Source organism: Barbatula barbatula (genome assembly GCF_947034865.1).
Source record: "Barbatula barbatula genome assembly, chromosome: 16".
NCBI classification, from domain to species: Eukaryota; Metazoa; Chordata; class Actinopteri; order Cypriniformes; family Nemacheilidae; genus Barbatula; species Barbatula barbatula.
Window position 1 is genome coordinate 21,947,198 of NC_136779.1, and position 15,957 is coordinate 21,963,154.

A 15,957-nucleotide genomic window follows, 5' to 3' on the forward strand; every position below is an offset into this window, starting at 1 on the left:
CTCATATCCGAATGAATGATCTAAATAAATGACGTGTTATTCTGTATTTAACAACTCAAACTGCAAAAGTGACTGTTTACTTGCCACTATCACTGCTAAATGCTTCTAAAACAGCGTACACAACGAACCGCTTCTTCTTCAGCTCTTGCCATGGTTACACAAGCATCACGCCTAGTGGCCATTGCCTGTCGACGCGGACAACGGCGCATCAAAATACATCAAAGGATAAATCACACTGGAACAAAATACTCTTTGGAGCTCTGAGAGTCACCGTATGTTTTTATTTAAAAATATAAAGGACATTTTGATTCATTGTCCTTGTAAAGCAGGACACATTGGATAAAATCATCTGGTGAATGCATATATGTAAATGTAACGTTTTACAAGCTCAACAAACATTTTCTAAGCCCAGCATGATAAAGGAACAGACACGCTCATTCATTCACGCCGGCTCACCTGCGGGTCAGCATCTTTAGCACGTACAGTCGTCACCACCGTTCCTTTGATGGCGTTGGGTGCCACCATCCCTCTGTACAGCGTCTGACTGAAGACCGGAGAGAAGTCATTCATGTCCTGTTCAGACAGAGAACATTAAAAAGTCTTTAGTGACTCCTCGTCCAGCATCTTCAGTGACTCTTTAGATCTATTGCAACCGTCAGCACTCTGTGAACAGCACTCTGTGGTTCGGCTCTGGAGATCAAAATCACGTTCATTTTTTACATGAAGATATACATTTTAACAACAACATTCAAGAAAGACTAACGGTAGCAGAAGACGTGATGTTGGTGAAGGGATAGTTCACCCAAATATGACATTGACTTCCCACAAAACACACGTATGCCAAACAGTCATGAGAAATGCAAGAACCAATAAACTTTAAAGTTTTCACAGTTAACCTTTACCTAACCACAATTCATTCATCCATCAAAATCATTGTGTTCTTCAAAAGATCATGTCTAATAGCCAACTGTCTCATGATGATATTTACATTTACTTTTAGCAGACGCTTTTATCCAAAGCAACTTACAAATGAGGTAAACAATAGAAGCAAATTAACTACACTACCCATAATACCGAGGAGAGATCAGAGAAGTTGCTGGAGATGAGAACACCGGGCAAGATCGACAAAAGTCGCTTTACACTTTCAATAACTTTGCATGCATCTGAACATTTTCTTTACACTCAAAATCTTGTCATGATTCTGCTGCATCATGTCATGTTTCTCTTGATTTAGTGGCAGGATCATGACAGAACCTCATGTTAAATGTGGAGAGAGACATTATTGTTCTTATGGCCTTCCATACTCTCTCCGGTCTCGTCATTGTTCCCATCCTCTTGTTACCTCGTTATTGATTAATGCCTACACCTGTTTCCCTCTTGATTTGCTCCCTTATTTAATGCCCTTGTGTCTTCTGTCTTGTGCTGGTTCATTGTGGTTGTGTGGTGAGTCCATGTGTCTTGTGAAGTCTAGGTCAGTGTATTTGTAGTTCTTGTTTTGAGTTTATTTTAAGTCTTTGTGTAGTTAGTCATGTTATTGTATCCATGTTTTGTTCTGTTACCCCCTCGTGGGTCTTTGTTTTATTATTTATTAAATTATTTGTTAACCCCTTACCCGCTGTCTGCGCTTGGGTCCTCTGTCCGTGTCTCACCTTGAGAATCACAACAGAATGAACCAGCCATAATCGGACCCAGCAGACAGAGGGATCGTTGTGGCAGCAGTTGAGGCTGCCGGATTCCCCTCCAGGGTTAGAGGTTGCCGGACTCCCTTCCTGGGTCGAGAACGCCGGACTCCCTCCTGAGTCGGGGCCGCCGGACTCCCTACCAGGGTTGAGACTGCCGGATTCCTGCTCAGGGCCGAGACCGCCGGACTGCCTTACAGGGTTGAGACCGCCGGTCTTCCCTCCAGGGTCGAAGCCGCCGGAATCCTGTGGCCACCAAAGATCCCCAGCCGGGCATTCCAGGTCGGTGCAGCTGGGCATTCCAGGTCGGTGCAGCCGGGCATCCAGGTCGGTGCAGCCGGGCATTTCCGCCCGGTGGAGCTGGGCACTCCCGCCCGGCGGAACCAGGCATTCCCGCCTGGTTGAGCCGGGCTTTCCTGCTTGGCGGAGCCGGGCATTCCAGCCCGGTGCATGCGGCCATTCCAGCCCGGTGTATGCGGCCATTCCAGCCCAGTGCATCCTGTTCGTGTCTGCCGGCTCTCCTGTTCGTGTCTGCCGGCTATCGTGTTCGTGTCTGCCGGCCATCCTGTTCATGTCTGCCGGCTAGTGTTTTCATGTCTGCCGGAGCTACCCAGTCCGTGTCTGCCCATGTTTGGACTTCCCTTTGGACTCTTGTGTGCCCCTTCCCTTGGACTCTTGTGCTTGCCCGTTGTGATTTATTGTATTGTCATGTTGTATTGTTGCCATTGTCACAGTCTGTCTTGTCTTGTTTGTGCCTTGAGGAGCATCAGGTTGCTGCTCCTTTAGGAGAGGCTTATGTCATGATTCTGCTGCATCATGTCATGTTTCTCTTGATTTAGTGGCAGGATCATGACAGAACCTCATGTTAAATGTGGAGAGAGACATTATTGTTCTTATGGCCTTCCATACTCTCTCCGGTCTCGTCATTGTTCCCATCCTCTTGTTACCTCGTTATTGATTAATGCCTACACCTGTTTCCCTCTTGATTTGCTCCCTTATTTAATGCCCTTGTGTCTTCTGTCTTGTGCTGGTTCATTGTGGTTGTGTGGTGAGTCCATGTGTCTTGTGAAGTCTAGGTCAGTGTATTTGTAGTTCTTGTTTTGAGTTTATTTTAAGTCTTTGTGTAGTTAGTCATGTTATTGTATCCATGTTTTGTTCTGTTACCCCCTCGTGGGTCTTTGTTTTATTATTTATTAAATTATTTGTTAACCCCTTACCCGCTGTCTGCGCTTGGGTCCTCTGTCCGTGTCTCACCTCGAGAATCACAACAAATCTATTGCTTTCATGCAAAAAAACTACCTCATCATTTTTTCTTTTTTTGAAACACTTCAATACTTCACATCAAAGTTTATAATACTGTGATTCATGACTTTGAACACTTTATTAAATTGAATCCCTACAGAAAAAAACTCATTTAACTTCAAGCTGAGAAAGTGGAAAGTGAAGAAGCTCCATGGTAGAGAGCACCACTTTTTTCTTTAAACCTTATATTTGTGACAAAGACACAGTGAGGCGAGAGAGAGAGAGAGACTGCGGTGGGCGACTGTGAGTAATTCCAGCAAACACAAGAGATGAGATGTGACCTACAGTAACACACTCACAGAGCTGGTCCAAGGAGATGCCGGGACACTTCACATATCCAAATTACACCCCACACCCATCAGCCGTCCTGTGATAGCACGCTTATTCAAACTCGTCCTTGAGACTCGAGCACCGACTAATAAAACTAAGCTGTTGTTCACATCTCTGAAATCAAAGGTGTTGTGGAAGGCATTTTGGAGTGAAATTGCTATTCCATCCCTCTTATTTTCCAGCCCCACACATCTGAGCGTGTCTTCTCTCCCTATAGATAAAAGTCACCGGTCTTATAGAGTCCCGGAAACATCTTCTCCATCACGACGTGTCTTGGGACCTTCATCCAAATCGTAATCTTCCCCAGAGTCTCCGTGCATCAGGTAGCATGTTTATTTCCCAAGTTCGCTTAAGCCATTTCATTTTCCACATAAAACTAATTATCAATTACCCACAGTGTGCACAGGAGGAAAATTTATAAATAATCCCACCGCAGAGACAATTAGGGTCTGGAGAGACTCACGAGGACGTAATGAACTCGGCGGATTCTTGCATGAAAATGTTTTAACGCTTTTCCTTTGAAGCTGATGCTTGCGAGGGTTCGACTGCAGGCGGTTTGCTAACAAGAATAAATACTTTAAAAAAATAAACAAATCTGAAAGAAACTGGTTAAATAGTTATTAGCATTCTGGGGTAATGGTAGATTTATAGTGGAAGTCAGCCGGAAAAGTGAGAAAGCAGGATCTGTATGCCTTCTGAATCCAGTTCACAATTCTTAGCGACTTCAATAACGATTTGTTTTTCTGTGCAAAATCAAGGCTGTGTGGAAAACACTTGCTAAATTTACATGCAAACAAATAATCTGTGAATAATCAAACAGATGGTTTAATCTGACTGAAGTGGTAACAAACTAAATTTATTGACAAATAATTCACGTATTGTTTGCTAGGGCTGCGTATGGTCAACAACTTCCTGATACGATACGCATCACGAGACATTTCCTTTTAGCAGAATTTAGTTAGAATGTTTTTTGACGTTGAATAACCAGTGCTAAAACAAATTCGATAACTGAATATTAATTGCTATTGATATGAAAAAACACACAACTAGAAATTGTTTGGTATTACAAAACATGTTATTACAAATTTAGAATTCAGAGTAAATAGATTCAATAAAAACATTTAAAAAATGTCAAATGTGCTTCTGTATTATAAGCGAGAGGTTCGTCACATCGCTTCAGCTGCGAGCGTTTCGTTGATTTGAATCATGCGCGATAGTTTCTCAATGCATAATGCAGATGCAGCACTGCGTCACTTGTGTGCCGATAACTCTACAGAACACTAACCTTAGAACTTAAGTGAATGACACAAGAATGGGCTTTCATGTACTGCGCTCACAGATGCAGAAAGAAGGTGAGAGAGCGCACCCTTGATTTCACTTTATGATGGAGAATCTTTGTAGGTAATCCGCGGGTCACATGCGTATAGAATCGTGGGGCGCGGTCTGACCGGATCATGGATAAACCCCAATTGGATCCTTTACACGACTAATAATTATTACAAAAATATTTGACGCGTAACGATTGGCTCGTTTCAAAAGTGCTGCAGAATCCATACGGAGGCAGTCGTATCTATGTGTGCATCGTCAGGAGCTCATGACGGTTACGTCAAAAGCAGCTTTCGATAATCCACAGCTGTTACTGTACAACGTAATGTGAATGAGATGAGAAAAATGCACAGATAAAACAAATTTCTACCGATATTCTGAATGATATCTATCAATAGTGAATAATTCATTTAATGACTATTGATATTGAACATCACACTGGTGACAGCAAATAGCTGGTAGTGTAAAATTGTGCTTTTATCGACCGATAACATCAATTATTGGCCGATATATCGGTGCATCTCATATCTCAGTCACACACAGAAAGTGATGCTTTCGCAATGTTTTTTATAATTCTCTTTATCACTAACAGTACACATAATGTATTTATACCTCTGTTAGTCACTTAACAGACAGTCATCTACCCTGGAGAGTTATTGACATTCATCCAGTGTGTGGCCCTTAATCTTCTGAACCCTTAAATTCAGTCGACACAACAGAGGCCTTGTGGACCTAATGACCATTTCACACTTACTGACACATTAGCAATGCTAATCCAGTCTGTCTCCACAGGGTTTACGATCCACAACACCCAGGCCTACCAGTATCCAAAGAGAAACACACACATCACATGAGTCAGGGAACTGAAGGACATTCTCTTACGGTAACGGTCACGGTAACAGACGCTAATCCAGGCGGCATGTTTCCACTGCCTCCGTCTGCTGCCTCCACCACGAAGGTGTGTGTGGTCCCATCAGGTAAGAGCTCCTCGAAGTCCAGCAGACGCAGAACTTTCAGCTCTCCGGTGAGAGGACTCAGAGCAAACATCTGTCTGGCGTCCGCGCTCCTGATACGATACGTCACGTTCGCGTCCAGGTCAGGGTCCACAGCCTGCACGGGACACAGAACACTATAGATCCATTTTGCCTGACTTATGCACATGAGCGAGTTACATCGATGACTAAAACACATCATAAAGTGATCCTGAAACAGTGAGAGAATTATAAAGACACAAAGAGATGAGAACACAGGCCTTTGGAGGAGAGTTATGAGGTACACTGTGTGTTTGTGTTCATCTGCTTTTCATATTTACACATATAAAAGGTCTTTTTGTTAAAGGTAAACAAACTACAGCACATATTCTAAATAAAGCAGATGGCTTTCTATTCAAGAATACAGCACACATTAAAACCACGTCTGACATCAAGTCAAGTTAAACATTGTGTGAGCAGAGAAGTTTCCCAGAGGTGAATTACTCAATATGATGGTTTTGATCTGTGTTGAATATGCATGTGTTCGTAACGTACGCTGACATTCAGGATGATCAAACCCGCCGGGCTGTTCTCTGGCAGAGTAACGTGATACGCAGGCTGAGAAAACACAGGGCTGTTGTCATCCACGTCCAGCACGGTGACGGAGAGCGTCAGGGCGGCCCGTCGAGGGTCTTTGGCTCCGTCCCGGGCCTCCACCAGCAGGTCGTAGCGATCACGTTCCTCACGGTCCAGAGGCACGACTGTGAAGACGCTTCCATCGGAACTGATCCTGAACAGATCCGTGTGAGTGACCAGACGGTAGCGCACCTGCCCGTTAACACCCGAGTCCAGATCAGTGGCCTGATGAACACACATGCACAATGAACGCTTCAATACAGTACAGAAAACCCTTAATGTATATAATCAAAATACACTTCGATATATTCAATAAATACACACACAACTGTCCTTATAGCAGTGAAAAAATCATCACGATGCAAACTCACACACACACACGTGCACACAAACAGGGAGCCACCTGCTTCAGCAGCAGGATAATGAGACGGCAGTAAAGATGTTTGACCTTCTGCAGGTGTACAAAGCTGTTCTTTGACTTTCCCATGGTAACCGCTCTCTCTCTCTCTCTCTCTCTCTCCTCACTTACAAACGCAGTTGCTTTTCTATCATAACCATAAGGGTTGGCCTGCAGGACATCCAAATGAACCATCAGAACAGTAAAGCATCTCTTCCCCCTACGAGGCCACACCACTTTCTCCATTTACAGGCCTTAAATATCCCATTTAATGGCATCAAACAAACTCCCAACTGTGTTCTCTGCTTTTTATCATTCCAGCTTTTCTGCCTGAAAGCAGCTCATTGACACGCAGGCAAAGTGCTTTTGTGTTTCTCCGATAAGCCCTGAAACAAAAAGCCCGGAGAGCGGCCGCTATTCATTCTACAGACAGATATAGAGACTCTTGTCTTCGCCAAAAAGGTTGAGCTCAAACTCATCAATTACCTCCACGTTTGTGGTTTATAAAACACAATCTAGACACATCAAAACCTAAACTACGTATTTAAGCCAGTGAAAAAAGGTTTATACAACGTGTCCCTTTCATTTGAACAGCATTCAGATTCTGGGATGTAACTGAAGTGCATGGTGACATTGTTCTTTCTAAAACACTCTATGATGTCTACACGACTGTCAAAAGTAAAAGAGCAAAGTTTGTGAAGTCACTGAAATAAAAGGGTTCTTTTAGAAATGAAATGAAATTGATAAGCCTTTACAGGCTCACGTCATTGCTGCTCAGCGGGGACATTCTTTGGGTGGTGAACATTTTCTATTATGGTTAACGCTCCTCCGTGTCAAAGTTAAAATACTTGTCACCTCACTTTAATATGCAGAGACAACTATAAGTAAATAATTTACACTCTTTTGAAAATAAAGGGGCTTTTGTTCGCCACAAAGAACCTTTTGTTAAACAGAAAGGTTCTTCAGATGTTAAAGGTTCTTTATGGCACCATAGAAAAGTTATTCTTTGGCATCGAAGTAAAATAGACCTACGAGCACTGTTCACCCAAACATATTTGAAATGTATTTTGTATATATTGTACATATAAATTGTATATATTTTTTAATCATTTATTCACCCTCTTGTCATCCCTCACCTGCATTATTTTCTTTCAATGATTTATTTTACAAAAGAAGATCTTTTGAAGAGTGTTGATAATCAAACAACACTGAACTACATTCTTCTCCGTTGTATGAACACAAAACCACTGAGACTTTCTCAAAATATCTTCTTTTGTCACATATAGGTGAATAGGTAAATAATGTAATAATCATTTTAGTATCCCTTTAAGGAGAGATGCCAGATTTCTGGCATAGTCTTTTTCAAGTCTCTTCTGTCATAGATACAATCATAGACAGTTTTCTTTCACAAATAAAATTAATAAGACAGCATTAAACAACTCAAAGGATTATGTCAAACTGTTTTACAAAAACAGATCACATGATGCACATAATTTTATAATAGCAATAACGGTAATGAATGAATATTACAATCCTATGCCCATATTTTTACAGTTAATAGTGCTAATGTACATCTTATGGAATATTTACAATCTTTCTTAATACTATGTATACTTTGCTATTTTTTCAAATGTATTTACTACTTGTATTTCTTTCAAAGCTGCTTTGCAACAACCATCAAAAAGGATTGAGCATTGGCATACATTTTAGATTGGCGGTATGGTTCCGTGCAGCCAGCATGAATGCAGGTCAACAGAACAGAATAAGCAGATGTCTGTTATTAGTTCGTAATAATATTTAAGCGTAACACATATTGTAAAGTAATTGAGACTGTGAAAAGGAACAGGTGAGTCCTGATTGTAAATTCGAGATGGAACTGGGGATGGAGGAGGGTAACTATAACGCAATAAAGTGCTGTTAGCCGAACGTAATCTTAACGGAAACTGTGATTGCGTCATATTTCTATAGGTAGAGGAGAATCAGCTGATGCAAGCTTGAATGTTAAATTGAATGTTTAGGGACATTCCACGATTTCATATGTTTCTGACCTTTCCCTCTACTAATCCTGTTGTACAGATCTGGAAATATCGGTGGCACTAAATGAATATCATTATATTTTGGTGATTTGAAGCAAACTGACTCACTGTCCTTTGCAAATAAACAACAACAAAGAGTACAGAGACAGCAGAAGTTCTTGCAGGGTTTTTTTATGGCAAGCTGGTGTAAGCGGTGCTGAACACATTCATCTTCTGAATAATCAATGAAAAGTTCATTACACATGAATGAAGGAGCAGCACAGATAGGTAATGGAAGTCAAAGAATGTCATTGATCGGTGATGCTGTATGTGTTGTTGCTGATATGATGTTTGTCCTGTAAACACGATATGAGACCTTGAAGGTGCCCAATCATTGCACAACACTGATATAAAGCAGCTGTAAGTGATGTTAACAGAACCACACACAATTCAATATAACCGCAAACATATTTTTGTAAACAGAAAGTTTCTTCGGATGTTAAAGGTTCTTTGTGGAACCATGTAGACCTTTAAAAAGGTTCAGCGATGACATCGAAGAACCTTTTGTAGCACATTTATTATTAAGAGTGCAGTTTGGCCAATCAGAAACGTTTAGGGTTGCTGCTATCAAGAGGATGGGAACGATTTAATTCAGCTAAAGCACAGATCACATTGGACACAAACCTGCAAAATTGATCTGGATGCTGAAAGCAAACAGGGCTTCATTATAAATGTCAACAAGTACACAAAACTAAGATTCACCAGGTACAGTTGTTTTCTTGCACGGCCATGAAATGGGATAATGTTTATTCATTTAAATGAATATGAACGAGAGTAAAAAATCCAGTGTAACCGTCTCAGTTTAAATGAAACCGGCATCTTTAAAGTCAACATCCTGAGCACAAGTCTTATTAACACAACTCATGTACGCCAAAATCTCATTCATTGCGCGGAAACACAGACGGGTGCATCAAAACGAGACCACGGTCATCAGGTCAATATACACGCTCTCCAGTGCAGATAAGAAGAGCAGCGCTTCGGGTATGAACTCAAGAGACCTTGCATACGTTTACATTTGCCATGCCATGGTATATTTGGACTTATCTGACAGAAGGCGTGAATCGGCTGTGAAGTGAGACCTGTAATGATACGGACGGATCCCCTGCTGCTTCCCGCTGACTGTCGGGGACGTTTAGCCGGTGTTAAGCTCTGGACCTGATCCAACGTTTCTCACAGGAAAATGTGTTCGGAGCCCAAATGAGTTCAAGACATTTGAGGGTTGATAAATCAAGCTTCTTGTACTACGCCACACACATACAAGAGCTAAACAAGTCAAGTTATTATGCACATGGTTATTTAACAAATCATTAAAAAAGAAGTTTAAGTAAAGTAACCGCTCATGTCGTGACACATGATTGTGGTTGTCACTGCTGTGTTGTAGTGTATAAAGATGTGATGTGTGCTAGATGGTGTATGTTTAAGTGAAGTTCAGTTGGCGAGCGTGCCAGCATGAGTCTGTGATTATTGCTCTGACAAAGTGCGACTCTATTAATCTCGACCACTAATTACAACTCTCGCAGCTTAGCAGAGCCCGACAACGCTCCTCATTACAGGGCGTCCCCGAAGGTAACAAATTATTTAAATTACATTTCTTTAATTGGAAAATCATAAACAGTGCCGTGGGCAGGGACTTTGGCGTGTAGGCTGGAGGTGTACGCCAGCGGAGCGAGCGATGGGCAGAGAGCGAGATGAGGGCACGCTAACACTTCAGCTGTTGGCATCATGCCCACGGCTTATTAACAGCGCTCATACAAGACCTCTGAGAAGTTCAGACATCATCCTCTGGAGGAGCAGTCACGCTCAATACAACTGTGAGACGTGCAGGAGGATTTATATTCGACTTACAATTAAGTGTTTCTGCATCCACAGGAAAAGAAACGAACCCTGAAGAAACGGGTGTCACTACTTGATTTGAACAATTTCTTCAGTTCAGGAGCTGTTCTGAATGGTTATAAGGACGCGTGACCCTGGTTTTCTTTGTAGCAGGATCGATTCTGATACACATATTTGTCACTTGTTCACATATCATTAAACGAGTTAATGCATTAACTAACAGTAACTAACAATGAACAATACAAAATGTAATCATCTAAGTCTATGTTCAATTTCACATTTACTAATACGTGTTTAAAACAAACACTGCCACTGTTAACATTTAACAATTAAAATATAATAAATGCATCATGAAACATTGTATTGACACTAAATTACATTTTAACGGAGCAATGTGGAGCTTTTAGCAGCATCTAGTGGTGAGTTTGTGAATCGCAACCAATGGCTCACTCCACCCCTACCGTTCGAATCACTATGGCAGCTCAAACAGGACCAAGTTCTTTGAAGGAGGAGATAACGTATTTATGAAACGCAATTGGTTTGTTTTGTCAGCCTTTTTCATTATATAGCTGATATGGTTTTAAATGGATCAAAAATCATTTGATAAATATTGGTGGCTGATATTCGGTGGCTCTTATTCTAGGATACCTGTGAAGTTCACACAGAGCTCAGAACTAAAACAATTTATATGTACAATATTCTACACGAGCCACAAACCTCACATGTTCATTTATCACAGAGTCATAAGGAAACAAATCTTTCTTCAATAGCGCTCATTATAAAATACAATGTAATGTCAGAACCCGAATTTCCCTTCACACATGCTTAACAAATGGATATTGCAAATGGTAATGAATAACACAATTCTTCTTAACAAAGATTCTTCATCTGAATGCAGAGCAAGCAGTGTTTCTCATTTCACATGTGTTTTCTTCAGACACGGCAACAAAGAAGTTTACTGAAAATAAATGACTCTTATGACCACTATACAAACGCTACCATTACAAGTGAACCAAAAGTACCAAAAGAAACATGTATGATATCAATCCTTTAGATTTATGATTTAACCACCTATAGCAGCACAAGCACGTTCAACTTCATTTCACACCGTTCAACATGACTCCACAGAATTCTGCAGATTTTACCGTAGAATCCGCTCAAAAAGTAAATACATCAATGAAGGTGTGTGGATCGGATGAAGTGAACGATCATGACTGTGTGTTTGTATGTGATCTCACCTTCACCTGACCCACAAAAGCATTCGTTTCTTCCTCCTGAACGGTGACATTGAGCGGCAGCAGAGGATCAAACACGGGGTCATTGTCATTGACATCGGTCACCACTATATTCACCGTAGCAGAGCAGGTCTGAAAAACACCAAACAAACAAACACACATTCAGGTTACATCGCTGGATGAAGCTGCTGGGCTTATAATCACATCAACAAATCAGAATGTCCCATCTTCAGGCCCACATCCCAACTGTTGAAACATGCAGGACTCCGTTTGTTTGCTTTCATAAACAATCTTCAATTTCCTCTGATTAACGGAAGCCCAACTTGAGAAATGATGAACATATTTGCATTCATCATCAGCTATGAATGGGGTCTAATGAAAAATGTCCACAGCTGTTAAGCAGATTAGTGTTTCAGAGTTCAGATCGCCTCAAGCTGACGCCCGCCAGCAAATGATCACGCCGCTGAAGATGATTCTGTCTCCTTACAAACAATAATTAACTAAGAATACGAGCAACGAAAATACATGAACATTCACTCAAGAAATGGAAACTTTTTTATTGTCGGGCGTCTGGGAACGGGAGCGTCATTAAACGTGTGAATCTCAAAAACAAAAAACAGACAAGAACATGTCACTGTTAAAACAAACAAGAAATTATAGTTTTGCATAAATAAGATAAACGCCTATTTTTAGGACCATTACGATGAAAAGTAAGATGAACGTTTTTCTTTGTCCTCATCTTCCTTTTCTAAAGTTCTTTTTTATTTGTACTTTTACTTGAGTTTAATTAAATTTTAAAGTGTGTTTTACCAAGCCTTTCTCTATACATTATACTGTTCCTGACGAATAAAATATATCTATAAGAAATTGATAAATAATGTATCTACAAAATCTTGGCATGTGACTGTAATACTAATTGTATAAAAACACCTCTATTTGCAACATGTATTTATGTATCAACGTCACAGATAAAAAGTCAATATCAGATTGCAATCCAGACATTCAAGACCTGATGGCTTCAACTCATTTTGTCTAAGACACTCTTAAAAATAGACGTTTCTTCACAGCGATGCCATCCGGATCCGGACCTTTACTTCCATTCATCCGGACCGCGAGACATATAGCCTAATAAATCATTGAAAACATTTGACTATTTTGGTTGTTTGAATTGAGCTGCGTGTGCGTCAACACAATGGAGAATCACATCACACGCGCTCTCAGGAACATTAATGTAATTGATTGATTGACATTCATACTGTGGACATCAAAATATAAAATAAATGGCATGATAAAAGATCATATCTTTTATTTATATATATATCACCAAGTGGGTAAAATGAATAGGTATTTAGTTATTTTCAAAAAACATATCGTCCAGACCTCCGTTTGGAAGAAAATATGAAGGCCGAACCTATTGGAACTTTAATTGAATGACCCCTGCCATAGAAGAAGCATTTTTGGTAGCACAAAGAACCATCCGGTTCTTCACAGGTTCTTCAAAGAAGCATCACTTTCTTAACTTTTTTCTGCCACAAAGAACTCTTCAGATGTTAAAGGTTCTTTATGGAACCAAAAGGTTCTTCTACGGCATCGACAAACCTTTTGAATCTCTGAAACACTTGCGTTAGTTATTTCCTCTTAAATCTCCGGAATTTATATCGCAGTCAGGCATCGATGAAAACAACATTCCATAAATTCCATGTTTTCCCCCTGTGGTTTGAATGTATTTGTTAAAGGTTTAAATGCTGCTGTATTTGGCAGATTGGTCCTATAAATGTTTCATGTGAAGTCAATAAAGCCTGCAATGCCGTGGAAACACATGGTGGGTAACATAAGGTGACGTGATTCGTTTGTCAACAACATCACAAACAGGTTCACAGATAAAAGATTGTGTGATTAGGACCCGGGAGGATGGAGTTCATCTTCTGGAAATGTCAAGCTTGAAATTGTATTATTAAATCTGTGTATTTACAATATCAAATCTATTCCAGCCGTAACACGTGATGTTAAAATAATAAACAACAACGGTTGAGTTTACATTGAGTGATTTGATTAAATCAATGAATTACTCATTATAGAAATGAATCTCTTCTCTTTTACCCACTCTTAATTATTATGAAATATCATTAGTCAAGTTAAGCCTAGTCAACCGGCAAATTTACAAATTCGTCAATAGCTGGTTGATGACAAAAGCTGCTGTGAAACGATCATGAATTCTGTATGTGTGTTTGCTCCATCAAATCAAAATCTAAATGGGCACTTTTCTGCTGTAAAAGTAACCGGACTCATCCTTAAAGTGTGGCATCACTGAACGAAAGCAGAATGTTTGAGTGTGGCCGTCGATTCTGTCAATAAGAGTTCAGTGTTGCGTGAGGCTGAAGAGGTCTCACTTGTGGACACTCTGTTTGTGTAAAATGACTCTATTTCCAGAGAAGACTTCAGGGTGGATGGAGGTCAAGCTTGGGTTTATTTTGTCACCTGTCCTCCGAGCTTCACCCTGGAGAGCACTGTTTATTATACCTAAAAGGTCGCTGTATTTGAATAACTTTCTAAACACACCCACTCTCCAGACCTACGTCTCAACTTTACTGTGGGTTTTGGGCTGTAGGCGGAGCAGAGGTCACGGAGAGTCACCCGCGGGGAAATGGATGTTTGGGAATGAAACCTGTCGCTCATCAGACTTTCATGAGGTAACCACACGGGGATGTCCTCGTCGACAGGCCAGACGAAGATTAAAGCTCAGAGAGTTTGACCAATTAAGATGTGCCCTGAATGATTCTGTACTTATTAAACTATTGAAATCTCCACGGGTAAGATTTCGCCTCCATGCGCTCACGAGATTTGAGATTTCAAGCCACTATTTTTTAAACAGCTATAAGGTGAATCCGACCTTAATCACAGAACAGTATACAAAACCTTAGATAAGAAAAATGTATTCATTGTTAATTCATCAAATCTCACATAAAGCCCATTAAAACCAAATCAGTTCAAACTTTGCAAGATCATTCATTACTTATGATTAAATCTATTAAGATTCTGAATGTAACCGAGTTAGTTAACACTGCCTTTAAATCATTGCAGATCTCATGATCATTTTTTCTTTTCTGTATTATAAATTGCCATGTTGCATGTCCCAATATAAAATTAAACAACGGACACTGATATTTACGACTCTGAGAGAGAGAGAGAGAGAGAGAGAGAGAGAGAGAGAGAGAGAAGGTTGTTGATAATAAAAAATTGGGTTGAGTTCATTTATCTCCATCACTGCTGTATAATCACTCCATTGTAAGATGCAGCTAATTTTCCTCTGTTTACATCAATCACAGAGTCGAGAGACCGGGAGACACCGGCCGCCCAAACATCTACGACAAATCAAACCTTCACAGAGTGAAACATTGACTCGATTTATTGACTGACTGAATGTGTGTTTCTCTTTCACATTTAAAAAGTGGGTTTCATAGCGGCCACTAGCAGTGAATTGCAACCGATCTCTTAGTCCTCCGCTCACCCCTCCCTTTCGAAACACGACAGTGGCCAACACAGTACAAAAAGATGCCGCATGTCTTCTCTCGTTGACGCAGGGAAGAGATCATGCGGGCATTAGAAAGACTGTAAAAAGAGCGATGTCTTATTTATTGCATAAAATAAAGGGTCTGTGGAATCCAATATTTATCCAATCGTTTTATTAAAAAGACTTTCCAGCAGAGACGTGTTAGGACCCACGTTACTGAGGCTTTTAGCGTCAATACTCATAGATATCTATGGAAATACTTTCCAGCAGAGAGATGTTGGAGAGAAAGATTGTCTAAAAATCACCCGAGGAGGTTGCTTTGATTCAGATAAGTATGTGAGTAACATTGCTTTTTCTGTTTGTTAGAACCAAGATATGTCGTTGTTCTAATATTAGCTGTGTAACGGAGCAGTTTTGTATCTGGAACCAGTGTGCTGCTTGTATATGCTTGTTTCATCTTCGATTACTTTATTCATTTTCATTATTATTTGCATGGTCTAAGCTATGATAAAGCTATGCATTTCATCCTTGCATTGCACAGCACGTTTGAGGGCAGCACTAGCTAACAGTAAATAGCAACGCTGTTAAAGCGTTTGTTTGACAGCAAGATAGTAGTTAGGAGTAAGTTAGTAAATGTTTGTAAAGTCAGGGACAACCAGACT

At 40.5% G+C, this 15,957-nt stretch overlaps 1 protein-coding gene across 1 annotated transcript in view; it reads right to left on the minus strand.

Annotated features, from left to right (window-relative positions):
- pcdh15b (protocadherin-related 15b) overlaps positions 1–15,957 on the minus strand; it is a 107,862-nt gene that overhangs the window by 33,164 nt on the left and 58,741 nt on the right. The window contains exons 19-22 of the mRNA XM_079476216.1: positions 11,788–11,916; positions 6,164–6,469; positions 5,520–5,747; positions 457–573 (exon numbers count right to left, since the gene is read on the minus strand). Coding sequence (XP_079332342.1) covers positions 457–573; positions 5,520–5,747; positions 6,164–6,469; positions 11,788–11,916 — 780 coding nt within the window. The remainder of the gene's footprint in view (positions 1–456; positions 574–5,519; positions 5,748–6,163; positions 6,470–11,787; positions 11,917–15,957) is intronic.